We start from the raw sequence: 18,600 nt of genomic DNA on the forward strand, positions 1-18,600 counted from the left end.
TATATATATATATATATATATATATATATATATATATATATATATATAAATGAATTTAAAGAAATAGGAGATAGAGTGATATTTTTAGAGAAAATTTGACTGAAAAGTCAATTTTCTCTCCACATAATTATTATTTTGTTTTTATGTTTTTTCTTTCTTTCACTTATGCATCTTGCTTGTATTTTTACTTTTATCTTTTTCAATGCACTTATCATACATTTTAATTTAAAATAATTTGATAAAAATTTCAAATTATTACTTAATTTTATTTAAACAAATTCCAAAATGTTATTTTATCTTATCAATATTAATTTATTTTCAATTTAGATAATCACTCACATTTTATTATAATATAATTTACATTATTTATAATTAAAATTAAATTAATATCTTTTATCAATTAAATCATTATTTTTAATGTATCACTTACGTTCCATTACTAACTAATTCTAGTAAATTTTCATTTTCATTTTCTTTTAAATTTCATTATACTTTTCTTAATCTAAACAGCCAAACTTTCATTTTTCATTCTTTCTAAATCGACTCAAATTCAGTGTCCTAACTCCCAAAAACAAACACAATCTGAATAACAAGGGATACCTACAAGTGGTGTGGAAAATGCTAATACTTTAAAAGCGCACTAAATTTGAGACATGTTTGGATACCTACAAAATTTGAAAAATATAATAGCTTTAACTGAATATGAATATTAGAATGTAGTTATAAACAAAAGTTTCAATCTAATCCAAACGCGAAGTTAATGAACTTACAAATTGCGTGTGAGAATCACTTTCTCATTCTCGTATAAAAATATAGTAACCCATTCTCTCTTGTGCCCAGACTCATCACTCAAATCTTCTGTAAGAAAAGTTAGGGTTTTGTGTTTTGAGTTTCTCGTTAGCCATGGGAGGAGGCAATGGCCAAAAGTCTAAGATGGCTCGCGAGAAGAACCTCGAGAAACAGAGGGCTGCGGCTAAGGGTAATCTTTCTCGTTTTATTTTTCGAATTTCATAAGTTTTAGGAGTAAACTAGAATTATTAGACAAAAAATATTTCAATTGAAAATAATTTGGGCTATAGGTGTTAGATCTGATGTAGTTGTTGGTTTTAATAATCCTTTGCAGGAAGCCAGTTGGATTCAAACAAGAAAGCCATGAACATTCAGGTACAATTTCTCTGTTTTGTTCTTTGTCTGACATCACAACCCCTCAAAGATTGTAAAATTAGATGACTATATAATATGATGGCTTGTAATTAGAAGGTAGAATTTCTTCGTTTTTGAGAGAAACTCTCCAACAAAATCACTTTGTAATCTTTCATCCCAATATTTAATTAATTATTTAGCTATTGGTATTTTTGGAAATTCACCAAAGACGTTCTGTTTGATCAAATAGATGGTAAAACTTTTCAATAAGAAGTTAAGATGTATTTGACCATCTTTCGATAACTTTATTCATAAGGATTAATAAGATAAGAAAATAAATAAGATAAAAATGAAATAAGTTACATTTTTAAACTAAAATTAGCTTTAGCTTTAATTTTTATTTTTTTTCTGAAAACACGCATAAGCAAAAATTTAGTTTATTTTGGAATTTTATTTCAATTTTAATTGTTTGCTTCTTCTCCAAGTTACTGTAGACGAGTTTATCTACATAAGATTTTACTCTTTTTTAGGTAAATTAAAATTATGTAATGTTTAAGGTAAAATCCGCACTTGAAAAAGGAAATGAGAGCTAAAATAATTAATTTATGAATAAAATAATTTTAAATTTTAGAAACCGATTAATTTACATAACTTTTTTTCACCTGAAAGTGTTTGTGGGAAAGTTTATCTGAAGAAGACATGGGTTTTGAGAAGTTTATTTAGCACAAGAGTGATTGATTCTTTGTTGGACTAAGTATATACTCGGTAAGCAAGAGGCAGTTCTTTTGAAGTTTGACCTATTTCTTTCTATTTGTCTCATACGCTGTAAACTTATATCAACTATATATAATTTTTCAATCTGTCTGCGAAGGTATTCTTCTGTCAGATTATTTACATTTTCACTTTACGTATGATATTCCATCACAAAGATGTGTGATATTTAATAGATTGATGGTTTGGTTTTGGTTCTGTTATATGGGTGAGCTATTTCTTCCTAATTGCATTTCTGTAGTGACTATATTGTTGTAATTGATAATTGCAGTGTAAAGTTTGCATGCAAACATTTATGTGCACCACATCAGAAGTGAAGTGCAAGGAGCATGCTGAAGCCAAACACCCTAAATCTGATCTCTATGCTTGTTTTCCTCATCTTAAAAAGTGAGGGAATGCATCCACATAATATGAATTTGGTCTGTTCTACATATCCACATAGATCTTCAATTTCTTTTATATTGAATATGTCTGTGTGTTTTGTGTATTGGGGGGAGTTAGAGACGAGAGGGAATGATTAGTAAAGTTTTTTCCATTGTTTAAGTGTGAAAAACTGTTAGTTTTCCCTTTTATTTGTGGATTTGTAACTGGTGAATGTGTTAGTGTCCATATTAAGCCTATTATAAAATCATTACAAAAGCATAGGTAAGTGTTTGACTTCTCATTGCTTCTTTGCTTTCACAAGGCTGTATGGTCTCTGCCTTTCACAATTATTGGGACAGCAAAATTTAACACAATTAAAATTAGACTCTTAATTATTCCAATATCACATTAAGGTAATAAAATTTAAATTTAACTTAATTTCACAAAGGTTTTTGAAGGTAAAGTTTATCCCTATATATTAGAAATTGTTCCCATCTCTCATTAATAAACATTACAGATCTCCCAACTATTTCCAACAAAGTTTTCTCTTGTGTTGATAAAGAGAAAGGAGAGTCAATGATGGCTTTGGTCAACAAGCATTTATGCTATTAGTTGAGAGAACAAGACATGGTGAAATTAATGTAAGGAGGTTGATTGGTTTGAGAGAGCAGATAAATAATTTAGAATTTTCTTATATATAATATTATTTTTACATATTTCCCCTTCTTTCTATCTCTATTTTTATATTTCTCTCTAATTTATTTAATAAAATATCGGTTACTTTTATTTTATTTTACACTTGTTTTCTTTCATCCATCTTTTTCATTCAATTTGTTTTTCTATATACAGATATACTATTATTTTACCTTATTTTCTTCCACATTAATCATACCCTGTCTCTTACCCCCAGCTCAGTAACACATTATGAGATGTTACTTCCTCCACCACCACCTTTGCTTCTTCCATCTCTCCAATTTTCTATAATATTTTTTTAATTATAAAATTAACCTTTTTTATTTTTAATATTCTGAAATCCTAAATTTTTATTCATATTCAGTCACCCATTTTCACTGTCATTTATCACGAGCTTCATCCAAACCAGATTCTTCAGGCCTCGAATTTTCCCAAGTCTGACCCATAACTGCCAAAGCACCAATTGGACTTTCAACCACCTATTGTACGTACATAAACACATATCAAAAGTAGCACATGTATAGCCTAACAACTCAAATCAAAGCAAGTAAAGTATATGTACTCCTCAAACAAAGCAATTAAGGGAGAAAAACTCAGCATATCAAGGTAAACACGTCACTATACGCACAAAAATTGTACTCATTGTTATGCTAGAAGAAAATATTATATTGGGTAAAACAGATCAAGGCACGAGTGACTATATTTTGATATAGAAACAAACTACAGTATACAAACAGGAAAAGTGTTTTAATTATGTACATAACAGTGTGAGTAGGTCCTCAATTTCATCCAACTCAAATCAGTAAAACTTCCAATCCTGAAAACCATGTGCATTCTTGTGAAGAAATTTCAATAAACCTTCAAACATCCAGATTTAATGTTATTATGTATTAGAATTGTATGGTGAAGCAAATAGAAGTGATTATTAATCAATAAATACACAAAAAAAAAAGTCAAAAAACTTGAGGCCAAGGCTCCATACTTGGAGAAGGGGTAGAAAATCGGGGGGCATGTAGTCATTCTGAAAGAAGACGGGAACATAAAAGAGTGAGAGAAAAGTGTAAGAACATCTCAGTCCAAAAAAAATCAGGGAACTAAAAGCTCACATCAAGCAGTGTGGAAATTGCCCCAGCAGCAGAAACCGCAGCGGATATCCAGAAGGGCCCTGCCTATCCGGCAAGACCAATGCCATTAGCAACTGATAATATATTTCAGAAAATCATATTTTGATACCAATTTTTTGACATCATTTTGACACTGCACACGTGTCAAAATGTAGTTGGACGATTTCAAATTAAAAAAAAAAACTTTGTTTTTTTTCTTTCAAATATGCCCTTGTCTCAGTTTTTTTAATTTGAAATCGTCCAGTCATGTTTTAACACGTGTGCAGTGTCAAAATAGTGTCAAAATATCATTTTCCAAAAGGACTAAAACCAGAGTTTTCTAAAGTTGAAGGACTAAATTGTACTATAGTTTGAAAGAGAGACTAAAACCAAAATCGCCCCAAAGTATAGGGACTAAAACATATTTAACCCTTTTCCATATACTTCAGCACATATCTCCTAAAAACAGACAAATCAACTTGGGATCAACTATGTCTTGAAAGTATTTTGCCATTACAGTAACATCAAAGCATAATGGTAAGTAATTTGAATATAAAGTTTCTTGAGTCATGAAAGATTAATTGTCATGACTGAGGAACCAAAACGGATGTCCACATCCGTTTTACTTCAAACGAAGGTCGACATCCATTTCACCTTAAATGGATGTTGACATCTAATGATGGATGTTCATATATCTGTTTAAGGTAGTGCACCTTCATCCCTTTGCATCTTCAAGCATCACCGAAACCTTGAAATACTATCGAGACTGAACTTTGTCACCGTAGAACAATTCCTTTCACCATCACCTGTAATCTCTCACTCACCACACTCTCACATCATAAAGAGAGAAGAAAGAATTCACACAATGAAAAGGTAACAACGTGAGAAGTAGAACGTAAAAGAGTAAAAGAGTAAAAGAGGATAAAAAGGTGTGTCACTACACGAGGATAGAAAATTAGAATGGGTAAAAATTATAAAATATTAATTCTAAACGTAAAATTTTAGTGAAATATAAAATAGAAACATAGAAATAGAGTAAGGGGTAAGAGAGAAAGAGAGAGATGGAAGAAGCAAGGAGCGGCGGTGGAGAGACAACACCCCACATTATGATACTTCCTAGAGTCTAAAATATAGTAGTTTAAAGTTCTTTTTAGATAGATTAATAACAATAAATGTAATTTATTACAATAATTTTACTTAATTAATTAAAATTTCTGAACATATATATCTCTTTTATCTTTTAAATTTAGCATTGATAATATAATTCATCTTGAAGTAATAAAAAAATAAAATATTAACACTATTAAAAATTAAGAACGATTGAATTTATACTTTTGGAAAAAAAATGAAATATATATATATCAAACTTTTTATTTCTTTTACTAATATTTATGCGTAGTTTTTAGGTAACTATATTTGAGTACGTTTTCACATTCACACATTTATTTACATATATTTTTGTTTTAGTAACTATTGTATATTTATAAAATTTAATTGTTTGACTAGTGTGTCTGTGTGTGTGCACACATAATTTTTTTAAATAAATAATAGGTACTAAAACATTTCTTTATATTCAGTCCAATTTTATATTTAATATAAGGATGTTTTAGTTTGTTTTTTAAATATTTAACTTTTTTTAACATACGAATCAAATTACATTTACGACTTTTTATTCATTTTTTTTTTTACTTTCTTTCAATTCAAACAATTTCATTTTCCATTCTCATTTTTTATCTTCTTTTTCTTCGGTTCCATCTTAACCCAAAGAAAATGTAAAATAAGAATAAATTATACTTCTATTATTCTATATAGATTTGGCAGCGAAGCTGACAAGCATGTACTTGACCCTTTAGTAAAGTAGACTACAAAAAAATTTAGAGAAAAATAAATAGGAAAATATTTTTTTTATACCCGTTACAAAGATGCTAACTCATTTTTAGGAACATTTTAATTATTACAAAATTAACTTTTGTATTGTAAATAAAAAGATATTAAAGAAAAAAAAAATAACTACTGTAAAATGTCTAAAAAACCCTTGTTTGGTTTTCTAGAGTCTAATTATAATCTTCAATCAATACATGCAGTAAAACTGTGTTTTCTTGAAAATTGATGTGCAGCAGGAAAACTTTCAATAGATATATTTAAACTAGCCTATTACTCATGCAGAAAAGTTTATAATAAAAATGATATCAAAGAAAAATAGTGATTTTTCTTATCTACTATTAAAAAAAAATTAAACACCGGCTTAAGGGTGTCTTCCGAGTTTATATCCAATCACAACTCTTTTATGATAAAATTTAATTTTTCAACAGATTAACAGATTATTCCCCTGGAACAAGATATGATATTGTTACATTCCACAACAAATCTAACAAACTATAATTAACAGAAGGCAATCATGCCTCATGTTCTTGGGTATTGTAAAACAATCCCACATATTAACTCAGGTTTATCACAAATGATGAAGTTACTGTGTCCTCATTCTGCTGCTTTCAGCTGCCCTTACTTGAGAGAAATATGGATGTGCCTACGGGAATACATCAAGGAAAAATAATGTTAAATCAAAAAGACCATAATATAGTGAAAATTAAGCAACTCACAACATGAACATAATAACCATGTTACGGTAAATTAATGAGTTCTTCATACCATTGCTTCTCTTGCTGTAAGCCTGTCCTGGTGATCGTATCGAAGGAGCTTATCAAGAAAATCAATTGCCTGCATATCCGATAATTTGAATCAAATAAAGACCCTTTATAGAGAATAGTTAATTACAGTATAAACTAGTTGGTTAGTCCCAATGCCATAATGGAATAAGGGTTGAATTACCTCAGGAGACACGAGATGTTGATTATCAGCATTAATAAATTTTGACCAAGGTTTGCGACTGTGCCTGCAAATGCAATAGTGTAACACAAATGTGTAAAAATAGTAATATATATATACAAGGAAGAGAGAAAGTCAAAGAAAAGCAGTAAACTTCTAAGAAAAGAACTCGGATTATACCGCTTTGGCAAGAAAGAGTGACAGAACGACGTGAATTTCACTATATTTAAACTGGTGTGAAATAAGTAGAAAATGAAATTACAATATGATACCTTCCAACTAGTGCATCAAGTTGAGGATCAAGCTCCAGATGATACTTGTTCAGATATGCATTCAGTTCATCAGTACCAAGCACCTACGGATCACATAAAAAAGAAAAGAAAATGAAAACCTAAAGACCTAAAAAAGAAAAGTATATCCAGGGGAAAAGTGGTCTAGAAATATATCTTTTAGCATGTTAAACAACAAATAATTCAGTCATACTTAAGATTCCCCCGTAAAATGATAAGATATTTCAATAAGAAGCTTAAACAGATTAACTGGCAGAGTCTCAACATATTGATTTTGCAATTTTATACATTACTGAACCACCGTAAATGTTACCTTAGCTATTTTGACTAGTTGGTCATGGTTGTCGTGACCATAAAAGAAAGGCTCCTTGCGAAATATCTACACGAATTAAAATGATTATATCCCACATTACAAGCTTTTACACTTTTAGATTCAAAATTAGACTTCATATTAAATAATAGTAAGGGTCTGGCAGATATAACCAGTAAGTTGTAGACTATAGTTAGATTATTCTCACCATTCCAGCAAACATGCAGCCAAGACTCCACATGTCTAATGAGTAGTCATAATCTTGCAAATCAACTAGAAGTTCAGGGCCCTTAAAGTATCTGCAAAGTAAAAGCATAGCACATGACGTTTTTTTGGTGGTCATTCATAACCTTTTCCAAAACTTAGTCCCATATAGCACTATCGTACAAGTCTGACAAAATCTAAACAATATCTTTCCCTGGTCAATTTTATATCTAACTAACAAATATAGGCAAATTAGAAACAATTAAAAGGGGAAATGCAAAAGTGGACGCTGGCGCCTAGAAGGAAGCGGAGAATGTCTAGAAGACTATAAACCAAGTGTAAGACTAGGGAGCTGAATATGTTTACTAATAACAATGAGTTGACAGAAATTTACATAACCAGACAAAATGAACTAGGGTATGTTTCGGCTGGAAAAAACAATAGTTCTTGGAACCCCGAAAAATAGTTCTTCCAACCCCATTCCTTCTTGGGTATCCCTTATATGCCTAACAGCCCTCACACATGGCAACAAGTGACTGGTCCTGTTTTTAATATCTTCAGCTATACCTTTAAATTATTGCTCAGTAGGAACTATGGATTAAATGGTTTATTTTACAAGTCTTAAAATGAAAAGTACAGTAACTTTGGCGCGTGTACATTAGCCTGCTACATCAACCCCGCATCATTAAGATCAAACTCCTTCAGTGTCAAAAAATATATGCCTGAACTAGTCACCTGTCTCTTTAGATAACAATGGCACATGATCCTTGACAGTACTCATTCAATTATGCATGTTCATGAAGAGCTTAGTGTACCATAAGCTTCTTAAAAAAATAGTCTAGTAATTGTTCAAAATTGTCTCTTAAAAGGTTAAACAAAAAACGTAGCTGAAAACCAGAGCTTAAATAAGCTCATTAATGTTTGTAAACTTGTAAACTCGAATTGTAAATAAGGGTTTACTTCATATAGGATACTATTAAAATACCTATAAATAACATGACGATTGATCATTTTAATTATATAATAATGCAAAATATTAAACCTTAATAATAAAGCAACACCAAGTAAAACATAAGCTCATACAAGGCGTAAGTTCTTAATACGATAAAATTAAAACAACTAAGAAAAGAGAGATATCTTCAAATAAGATTGAGTTTCAAATTGTGCACAGCAGAGAGAATAAGAATGATTGTGCAACTTCAACACATTCATAATCCACAACATTGCAGGGAGAAGATGTTGTTGCCGCTTGCTTCAGCCTCAATACAGAGAATGGCTGGTGATGGACATTACAGAGAACAGCATGGCAAGAGCAAAGAAGTCAGGCTTCACAAGAACAGAGAAGGATGACATGATTGTATCGCAAACAGAGAAGGGAGGTGAGAGAAGACCAACCATAATGATGAGAGCAGCAGCTGTCCCCAATTTCCACTAGCAACAACAAAGAGAAATAACAAAGAAATGGGATAGCCAAGAACCCTATTCTTCTCCTTTCTCTTATCTTTGCAATCTAAATGACATAATGCTTCCTCGTTTTCAATCAAACAAATAATAAAAAAAGAAGCTGAACTCGCCAATTAGAATGTGACTTCCTGACAAGTTCACCGGTGTTTACATCGAGCCCACTCAAACCCTCAAATTCAATTCTACAAGTCAACTCGTACAAGACGCACAGGCATGAGTTTGTACATTTTTGGGAGTTAAAACTTGAGTTTGATAACCAAGGAAAACATAATTGGTTGACAAACACTTTAGGAATAGACCAGTTTGAGGTTGTTGCATGGTTTTAAACATTGGTTTTCAAATACAACTACTAAAACAATCCGTGTTTAGTTAGAGAGGAGCTCAATTATTTTTTCACTCAATTTTGAATCACTTTGAACTTAATTTTTAAAATCAAAAAGTTATTTTGATTTTTAGTTTTCAATCATAAAATATTTTGATCAAGTCTCCACATCTTCTGAATGATGTTAGCGGATATATCCCTACTTGGAAAGCAATAATTCCAATAATCCATTTGTATTAAAAATTCATACTCAAATGAGCTCACTATACCTTACTGCTTTTGATTTATGCTATATACTAATAGACTTAGGCTCATCCATTGTATAAATCTTTCATTATTGTACTTCAGAAATAGAGTTGTGATCATAGTCAATTGGCCAGAACATTACCTTGAAGCCACACGAACATTGTATTCCTTTCCAGGGTGATAAAATTCAGCAAGACCCCAATCTATCAACCGGAGTTTCCGTAATTCATGATCTATCATAACATTATGAGGCTTCACATCTCTATGCATTATGCCTTGGGAATGGCAGTAATCTAAGGCCTGCAATTCACAAATAAAGCTTTCATTTAACAAGAAAAAGGTCCTTGACATGTATTTCTGCAAATGTAAAATAATATTTTACACGATGCATACCCAAAAAGCCTATACACGTAATCAGAAGCAAAATTTATTTAAACCTTGTTCAAAACAAAGATACTACAATTACTTTAAAGGAAAAATATATAAAGGAGAGGACACAGAACATTAGTCCAGGTATAGCATGAGAGATTGAAAAATCATGTTACCTTGAGAAGCTCGTATATATAATAGCGTATGTCATAATCCGTCAAGGTTGGATATAAAATTTTAAAATCTGTACTGTTGACATACTCAAATATTAAGCTAGGAGTTTTAGAGTGTTGATCTCTGACAATATCAAGAAGCTTAACAATATTTGGCCCCCCACAAAGGTTCTGAAGTATTTTTATCTCTCTTTTAATCTGCAAAAAGAAGTTAAATATATCAGAAGGTAACATAAAAATATCATAAAACTGAATGTTTCATTACATGAAACACCATATAATAAAAAAAGTATTTCAAAAAATAGAAGACATATATTAAGTCTAAAAATGTGAAGAGCACTTTGAAGTTCTACCAAAAAAATTGGAATTGAAGTTGTATTTCTTCATGCCCCAAATGATTCACATTACAGGTTGGACTTAAGGTTTGGATACTAACTCCACTAACAATTTAAAAATTAAGAATTGCAGAAGCAGGTTGCCGAGGTGAAGCAGAACAGCACTATGTCCTGTTTTCGGTGTGCAATCCCACATCCCAACCCCTCCTTTCCAGCATTTTGTTTCAAAAAGTGGATGCCCCACAGATGCCTAAAGTCCTTGTTTAATCTAATCATGGATATGCATACTAGGGATATACAAAAAAGTCTATCCCTTATTGCATTCTGATGCACTTTTGTAGATGACACAACGTTGGCTAAGAAACCAAGGGAAGCAGTTAACTCTCAACTCAAAACTCTGGAGACAACTTTGAAAGCAAAGGGCCAACACTAGAGCAGAATTAAGACAAAGTATATGCACTGTAATTTTAGCAAGAGAAAGTGTGACTCAGAAGATAAACTTAGAAAAGATGTCATACAGCATATTTCTAAGTTAAAAGTCTAGAACAAATAATAAAAAATGCAAGGAAAACAAACGAGGATGTTGCACAAATGTAGAAAGATAGTGGGGGCTATTTATGTTTGAAAAGTGCCAACCAAATTCAAAGGCCAGTTTTAGACTAGTGCCATACACTCAACAATATTTTACTGTAGTGACGTTGGGGCTTAAAGGGACAGCAAGAAAATATGTTGGAATAGCATAAACAAGTAAAGATAGATGTGTGATCATACAACAAAGAAAAAAAAGTACGGAATGATTGTATATGATGAGAGATGCATCAATAAAAGTGGTTTGGACATGTATAAAGAAGACCTAGGGAGAACTCGAGGAATAATACATGGTTTTGGTTTCTATGAAGAGGAGAGGGAAGCCAATATGCATTGGAGGGAGTAGTCAACAAGGATTTCATTGTAAGTAACTATTAAGAAATGGGTTTACACTTAACTCATCCTTACAACACCAACTAGAAAGACGATAATTTGATCTGATCTCTAATCAATGTAAAATCTTCAATGCCCCTTTCATGCTGAGACATAAACATCTCAAGCTTGGGACTATATATTTAGAGGTAGTCCAATAGCGGCCCAATAGCAAGTGACACGATAGACCCAGTAAATCTCACTAAGCTTTGATATCATATTAGGAAGTGAGTGTAAGTCTAACTCATTCTCACAAAACTAATCTATAAGATAAGGTGAGAATTGACACACTTATATTCAGTAAATTAGTCTTTTCTCTAAAAGACCTCCCAAAATAACATAGTTGGAACTAAAGTATTTAATTGAAGAAAAAAGTGTCATGTGATCCATGCAAACAACCTCGTGTAATTCATAATCCTTGAAACCCACCAATATTTAGGGAGACACATAAGTACATAAATTTTCAGCTAATGTGAACTAGTTCGAACTTTGAAGCTACTCTTCTCTATTCAAAGTGTAACTTCCAAAGGTCAAATATTATGTCTTTTATTTTATGTTTTTCTTTTGGAAATAATTATTGCAGAACTCTGTTAGGAGATTGTGCAGAGTTGTCAAGTTGTTATCCAATAGCTCAAAAGAAAATAGTGAAAGAGTATGTGTGAAACTTGTGCGTAAATTTTAGGAGAAAACTTCTCATGAAGCACCCCTGCTCGACCTTTTACTCGTACTCTCCAGGTCCCAAAGTTCGAAAACAGCATCAACGTAATAACAAAATCTCTCACCTTTTTTTTCTTAACAGGCTTGAGAATCTTGATTATACAGCGGTCGTTGCTATTAACATTTATGCCTTCAAAAACCTCACTGTACTTCCCCCTTCCCACTTTTCGCACAACCTCATAATCATCCTGATCGCTGAAAAGAGCACACAGAAAATTCATAAATAAGATAATTAGAATGGGAAACGTAAAGCCCCATAAATATTAGACCTAACGCAGACCCTGCCGACGAACCTTGCTCACAGAATCCACAAAAGCTTATAGTATTTCATTTTAGACTACACATAACAATTACATCAACCAATTTCAAATGACAAGGTGATTGATTCGTCATGGTCAATCGGCTTCACCGAGTTCATACCACACAACGAACGTAAGAGGGCCAAGAGATCCAATAATATAATCATAAGAGAAACGACAACATTCAGCATCCCCATTGGAAATGAAAACTTGAAAAGAATGTGACACAAAATTGTTAAAGGTTTAGGTATTTGAAACGGAGGACAAGTAACCAAAACAAGAAAAACAGCACCTAAGGGTCATAACCTAAAAGGAAAAATATCCATCAATTGAGAATTGTGGCTAATCAAGGCGCAACATAAAGTTTGGAAAACAAATTAGATAAGAAATCAACAAAACGATGAGAAATATATTCGAGACGGGAATAATACCCCCATTGAACGGTGAGAGACTCGTAATCCCAGTACTCTTTGGGGCGAAGAACGTTGACATCGGTGTAGACACGCGCCTTCGACATGGGTTGGGAATTGGAACCCGAGATCTGGGTTCTGTAGAGCTGATGAAGGGCTGTGATGGTCTTAGTTTCGATGAGGTGGGTGGAGATGCGCAGGTTAGGGGGTTGCGCAACCGGCGCACGCAAGGCGACAAGGGTGCATACTAGCAAGAAGCGGAGAAATAGTGCCGGTGGTTCGTGCGCATATTTAATGCGTGTGTAGGGATAATAACACATACTATTTACATTCTCTGATATTTATTTTTTATATGTAAAAGTGTCAAACCAATAGTACCTATCCCTCCGGTTTTTCGGTAACTTTTTTGGTATGGTTTGAGGTTTGAGGATCATTTTCCTTACTCAATAAAGCTGGTATACTAGGCTCTCCCTCATGCCCTTTTAGCTCCTTAAAATTATTTTATTTCAATTACCAAAGTGGTCTCAGGTACCATGCACAAAAAATATTAAAAAGTCTCTTTAACAATTTTTTTTTTGATAATTTTTTGACCACACATACGTGATAGTTTATGATTGGTCTGTTTCAAATATTTTTTTAAAGATAAATTCAAACATACCAATAAAATGATAACACGTGTCCTATTGTCAAAAAGTTATTAAAAAAGAGTTGTCAAAGTATCATTGTTCCAAAAAATATCCACCATAACTACTTTGGTGTAATCGGATTTATTTTTTTTACAATATTTTAACGTAATTTATATATCATTACGTGATTAGTTTAAAATTTATCCACAATCTATAACAATAATCATAAAAATTAACATGAACTAATTATAAAATAACATATTGTGAAACGTATTATTATTCTATTTAAATAAACTGTATATCATCACAATGTGCAACACATGACTTAAATTTTTTACAATCATGTCTGAAGTTTCATTCCATCTGTTTCAAATGAAAACATTAAGTTATGCAGTTACTTAAATCTTTTACAATCATGAAGTTTCATTCCATCTCTTTCAGATGAAAACATTAAGTTATGGACTTTCCACCACAACGATCGGAACATGTTTTAAATGTATATGTAAATCGAATCATACATTTTTTATTAATTAGATTAAAAAACAGCGATAAAATTAAGAAAAAATTCTTTTAACTATTATTTTTAAATTTTTTTTAACAATACATACATAATAATTTGTGATTGGTCTATTACAAATATTTTTAAAAATAAATTTAAACAAATAAAAGTAAAATGATAAAAAAATTGTTAAAAGAAATTATCAAAATATCATTATTTTTAAAATTATTTAAAACGCTAAAAAAAAGTTGACAGTAGTCTTACACGTATGACGTCTTTTCAAAAGAGCGCATGGTAGCCTGTGTGTGCAATACCAATTGAAAAATGCCAAAGTCTCAAAAGTAATTCTGATGTAACAAGTTGTTGCCCCCATTCTGAATATAACCTCCAAACTGTCCATTCGTTTGGAATAGAATAGATAGACTTCTAACTTTCAAACCAAAGCTTTGCAATGGACCCTGCAGCACCTTTAATATAATACCAGACTCTAATCACCATGTATTTCTAAATGTCTTAAATATATACCTACAATAAAAAGTTTTGGTATCAACAAACAAACAAACATTGTTAGTAACTTGACCAAGCTTACTAATTTAGAGATGAGAGGTCGAGCCCGATGAAACCGCAGGATTATACAAATACGATTCAAAAGTTTAGAAAACCTAAAATAATTTTTATTATAATTTTATTTAAAATTTATTTTTTGAATTTATTAAAGTTTTTTATTCTTAGAAGGTTAAATAGATTCATTGGTCCTTATTTTTGGTGGTTTTCTTCAATTAGATCTCCGTTTTTTAAAAATGATCAATTGATCCCTGAATTTGAAAACTTGAATCAATCAAGGACATTCTGTTATCTTTCCTGGACGGCATTAAAAATGGTCTGTGCTGGCAACAGTACTTGTCATGCTGCATACAGGTGGCACTTAACCAATTGATGAGGTGGTTACTAATTTTATTTGTTAAGGATTAAAATTAAAAAAACATGTGCGTTAAAGATAAGTAAGGGTAAAATGGGGAAAGTGGGAAAACAGATCTAAGCTGATTAAAATTGTGGAAACGTTTTAGGTTTGGGGAAATTGGGGGTTTGTGAGGGAAAATAGGGTTCGTAGTTTAGTGTGGTCGGCATTGGGGAACAGCGGTGAGCGGTGCTTTATTTCACAGATAAGGCTGACAAAAAGTTTCGTTTTGGGAGATAATAGAAGAGGATCAGTGGTTTTGTCGTGGAAAGGTTTGGAGAAGTTGGTTGCACTTGAAGCACGTGTTCAGGTTAGTATATTGTGTTTGATGTAGTGATGTGGTCCCCCATGTTTGATGTATAATTGTATGGTTACTTTCGATAAGTTGGTTGCACTTGAAGTTGGCATGTATAATTGTATGGTTACTTTCGATAATGGTCCTCCATGTTTGATGTAGTGATGTGGTCCCCATATTTGTAGTTCTGTTGGTCTTTTTTTTATGCATGTGCTGTGAAAGTGGTCTTGCAATGTGGTCCCCCATCCTTTGTGGTTTTAATTTTGTTTAAGTTTTGGTGTTGCATGTTGTCTGGTTTAGTTATATAGGATATTTATATAGGAAAAAAATTTATATAATTTGAAATAACTTTAGGATCTTATTTTATAGGTTAAATTTTTTTACTTTGTTGAAAATGGAGGATAAATTTGATGTTGTTTTCCACCATGGAGGGAAGTTCTTGAACAATGGGTCACTTAAGTACGAGGGAGAAAGTACAACTTTCTCTTTTGACCCAGACATGTGGAGTTATTTCCTTATTGTCAGTGTAGTAAAAAGACTTGGATATGATGGCTTTAAGGAGTTATGGTATTGTGTAGGGGGTGGTTCTGTATTAGAGAATAGGTTAGAGCTTTTGACTGATGATAGAGGAGCCATGCATATGATAAATTTAGCTAGGCTCAATGGTCAAGTGAATTTATTTGTTGTTCATCTAGTCTCCCAACCCGAGATCATATACTTGTTGGAAAATGCTTGTCATGATATAGGTGAAGTAGAAGATGAAAATGTGATGCCTGATAGTGGTAAGGGTGAGTGTGAAAAGGAAGGTGGTGGTCAGAGAGCTGAACAAGGTGATGGTGAGCGTGAAAAGGAAGGTGGTGATGATGAGTGTGAGCAATAAGGTGATGGTGATGCTGAGTGTGAACAACAAGGTGGTGATGATGAGTGTGAGCAGCAAGGTGATGGTGATGTTGAATGTGAACAACAAGGTCATGGTGAGTGTGAGCAGCAAGGTCATAGTCAAGATATTGTACCTATTGAAGAAGAAAGATGTCAAGGTGATGGGGTTGTTGAAGGTCAAATTGAAACCCAGTGTGAAGGAGATACTGCTACTGTCCGTAGTTGTAGTTCTAGTGGTGAAGATGGCAATGGTGATGGCAATGTTCATGTTAATGATGACTATATGGAAGACTTGGTTGACTGTGAAATAGAAGAGGATCTAGGAGATGGAAATTACTTTAATGATATAGAAACTGATGTGGAATATGGTGGAGAATCAACCACTAACTTTTCTGATAGTGATGTGGATGATGGCATAAACTCTGATGATAAGAGAGGCTTTTCTGATGAAGAATGGGAATCTGAAGAGCTCGTTAGTGGAGCAGAAAGTGATGCACAAGATGATGAAGAGAGTTATGGCAAGTTTGTGACATTTTACTATGCCTAAATCAATGGTTGATTACAAGTGGGATTTGGGGATGTATTTTTCTCAGAAGGAAGATTTGTTGGATGCCATAAAAGCCTATGCAATACAAAATGGTAGAAATATAAGATACGTAAAAAATGATAAGAAAAGAGTTAGGGCGAAATGTATGGGATCTAAAGGAAAGTGCCCCTGGTTGGCATATTGTGGTTATATGGATGCAATAAAAACATGGCAATTAAGGATTGTTGTTGACAACCACACTTGTAGTAGAGAGCATAAGGTAAAATTACTCAATTCGAAATGTCTCAGTAAGAGGTTGGAGAAAACTGTTAGAGAAAATCCCAGAGTTGAGGGAGTGGACATTGTTCAGAAGATAAATAGAAAGTGGAATGTAGGTGTATCTCAATCCATGGCTTATAGGGCTAAAGCCATTGCTTCAGACCATGTTGATGGGTCTTTCAAAGAGCAATATAAAAGGATCTTTGATTATGCAAATGAGGTCCTAACTCGTAATCCTGGAAGCACAGTTCAAGTTAAAGTTGAACTAAATGAGGATGGACCTATATTCAGGAGGTTGTATGTTTGTCTGAAAGCCTGCAAGGACAATTTCGTGTCTTGCAGGCCTATTATAGGGCTAGATGGTGCATTTTTGAAAGGTATATATGGTGGGGAAATGTTGATTGCTGTTGGAAGAGACGCAAACGACCAAATGCTACCTATTGCATATGCCATTGTGGAAGTAGAGAACAAGGCCACTTGGAAATGGTTTATGGAACTTCTGGTTGATGATCTTGGTGGGCCGACAATATGTGCATCATGTACATTCATATCAGATCAACAAAAGGTAATTAAATTAAGACCTCTAACAATGCATATTAAATTATTTTGTGTTAGACACCTTTTTACTTTGTTATTGAAATAACAGGGCCTATTACAAGCTATTCAAGAAGTGCTTCCACGAGTTGATCAGCGATTTTGCGTTAGACACTTATACACCAATTTCAGAAAACAATTCCCGGGAAAACAACTCAAGAGGTTGATGTGGAAGGCAGCTACAACAACTCATCCCAAACATGGGAAAAGGAAATGACAAATATCAAAGAATTATGTTCTTTTGCAGCTGGTATGGTTTAATATGATCATCATGTAAGTTCAGTTTGAAATTGTCAATACTGAAAAAATTATGTTCTTTTATAACTGGTCAGCAGAGAAGTTATTTGAAGTCCGTCATGCCTCCCAAGTTGGGGAGAAACTTGTGGTTGATCTAGACAAACATGAATGTAGTTGCAGGAAATGGGCTATTTGAGGCATCCCATGTTGCCATGCCTTGGCTGCTATGAAGTTTCTCAACTTAGATGCAGAGGATTTCATACCTGGTTGGTTTAGGAAGGCAACATATGAAGAGACACACTCTTCAATTGTCTATCCGATAAATGGAAAAAACATGTGGGAGGTTACACCATACAATGATGTATTCCCTCCAAAAAAGAGAGCATTGCCAAGCAGACCAAAGAAGAAATGCAGGTTGGAAGAACGAGAGTTGATCAGAGATGAAACAAGGATGAGGAAGGGTGGACTACGTAAAATATGTGGAATTTGTAGAGAAATGGGTCATAATAGGAAGTCCTGCAAGAGATCAACCCAAGAATCTGTTGTCACTGATCAAACACAACAAACTAACCAACCAAATGAACCAATCATGCCATCAACAAATGAGTATCAAGCATAGAAATCCAATTTCTTTATGTATTAGGACTGCACAAAGCTTTTGTAATAGAGGATGAACCTTAGTTTTGTATTCAACACTTTAATTTTTGCT

At 32.8% G+C, this 18,600-nt stretch overlaps 3 protein-coding genes and 1 long non-coding RNA gene across 4 annotated transcripts; 2 read left to right on the forward strand and 2 right to left on the reverse strand.

Annotated features, from left to right (window-relative positions):
- Positions 1–759: 759 nt before the first annotated feature.
- On the forward strand, positions 760–2,578 carry LOC106767462 (uncharacterized protein At2g23090). Its single transcript, XM_014652368.2, has 3 exons — positions 760–979; positions 1,124–1,164; positions 2,186–2,578. The coding sequence occupies exons 1-3, from the start codon at positions 904–906 to the stop codon at positions 2,303–2,305; spliced, it is 237 nt and encodes a 78-aa protein (XP_014507854.1). The 5' UTR covers positions 760–903; the 3' UTR covers positions 2,306–2,578.
- Positions 2,579–6,336: 3,758 nt separating this feature from the next.
- LOC106768692 (casein kinase II subunit alpha-2) lies at positions 6,337–13,315 on the reverse strand. The gene is made up of 10 exons (XM_014653965.2): positions 13,020–13,315; positions 12,355–12,484; positions 10,281–10,475; positions 9,878–10,035; positions 7,708–7,798; positions 7,503–7,568; positions 7,172–7,254; positions 6,903–6,966; positions 6,723–6,791; positions 6,337–6,600 (listed from the first exon to the last, which is right to left on the reverse strand). The coding sequence occupies exons 1-10, from the start codon at positions 13,103–13,105 to the stop codon at positions 6,541–6,543; spliced, it is 1,002 nt and encodes a 333-aa protein (XP_014509451.1). The 5' UTR covers positions 13,106–13,315; the 3' UTR covers positions 6,337–6,540.
- On the reverse strand, positions 8,373–9,871 carry LOC111242052. Its single transcript, XR_002668557.1, has 2 exons — positions 9,099–9,871; positions 8,373–8,979 (listed from the first exon to the last, which is right to left on the reverse strand). It is a non-coding gene; the product is annotated as an uncharacterized LOC111242052 (long non-coding RNA).
- A 3,491-nt stretch (positions 13,316–16,806) lies between the features above and the next one.
- Positions 16,807–17,871, forward strand: LOC106766266. The gene is made up of 2 exons (XM_014651008.1): positions 16,807–17,625; positions 17,707–17,871. The coding sequence occupies exons 1-2, from the start codon at positions 16,807–16,809 to the stop codon at positions 17,869–17,871; spliced, it is 984 nt and encodes a 327-aa protein (XP_014506494.1).
- The last annotated feature ends 729 nt before the right edge of the window (positions 17,872–18,600 follow it).

This window comes from Vigna radiata, chromosome 7, assembly GCF_000741045.1.
Source record: "Vigna radiata var. radiata cultivar VC1973A chromosome 7, Vradiata_ver6, whole genome shotgun sequence".
Lineage (NCBI taxonomy): Eukaryota > Viridiplantae > Streptophyta > Magnoliopsida > Fabales > Fabaceae > Vigna > Vigna radiata.

Excerpts from the sequence above, each read along its gene's own strand:
- LOC106766266 (XM_014651008.1), top strand. The coding sequence starts at position 16,807 with ATGGTTGATTACAAGTGGGATTTGGGGATGTATTTTTCTCAGAAGGAA. Across the intron at positions 17,626-17,706 it reads TCATATCAGATCAACAAAAG|GGCCTATTACAAGCTATTCA; the intron begins GTAATTAAATTA and ends TTGAAATAACAG.
- LOC106768692 (XM_014653965.2), bottom strand. The coding sequence starts at position 13,105 with ATGTCGAAGGCGCGTGTCTACACCGATGTCAACGTTCTTCGCCCCAAA. Across the intron at positions 10,476-12,354 it reads AGCCTGTTAAGAAAAAAAAG|ATTAAAAGAGAGATAAAAAT; the intron begins GTGAGAGATTTT and ends TTCTTTTTGCAG. Across the intron at positions 7,799-9,877 it reads AATGTTCGTGTGGCTTCAAG|ATACTTTAAGGGCCCTGAAC; the intron begins GTAATGTTCTGG and ends TTTACTTTGCAG.
- LOC106767462 (XM_014652368.2), top strand. The coding sequence starts at position 904 with ATGGGAGGAGGCAATGGCCAAAAGTCTAAGATGGCTCGCGAGAAGAAC. Across the intron at positions 980-1,123 it reads ACAGAGGGCTGCGGCTAAGG|GAAGCCAGTTGGATTCAAAC; the intron begins GTAATCTTTCTC and ends AATCCTTTGCAG. Across the intron at positions 1,165-2,185 it reads AGAAAGCCATGAACATTCAG|TGTAAAGTTTGCATGCAAAC; the intron begins GTACAATTTCTC and ends TGATAATTGCAG.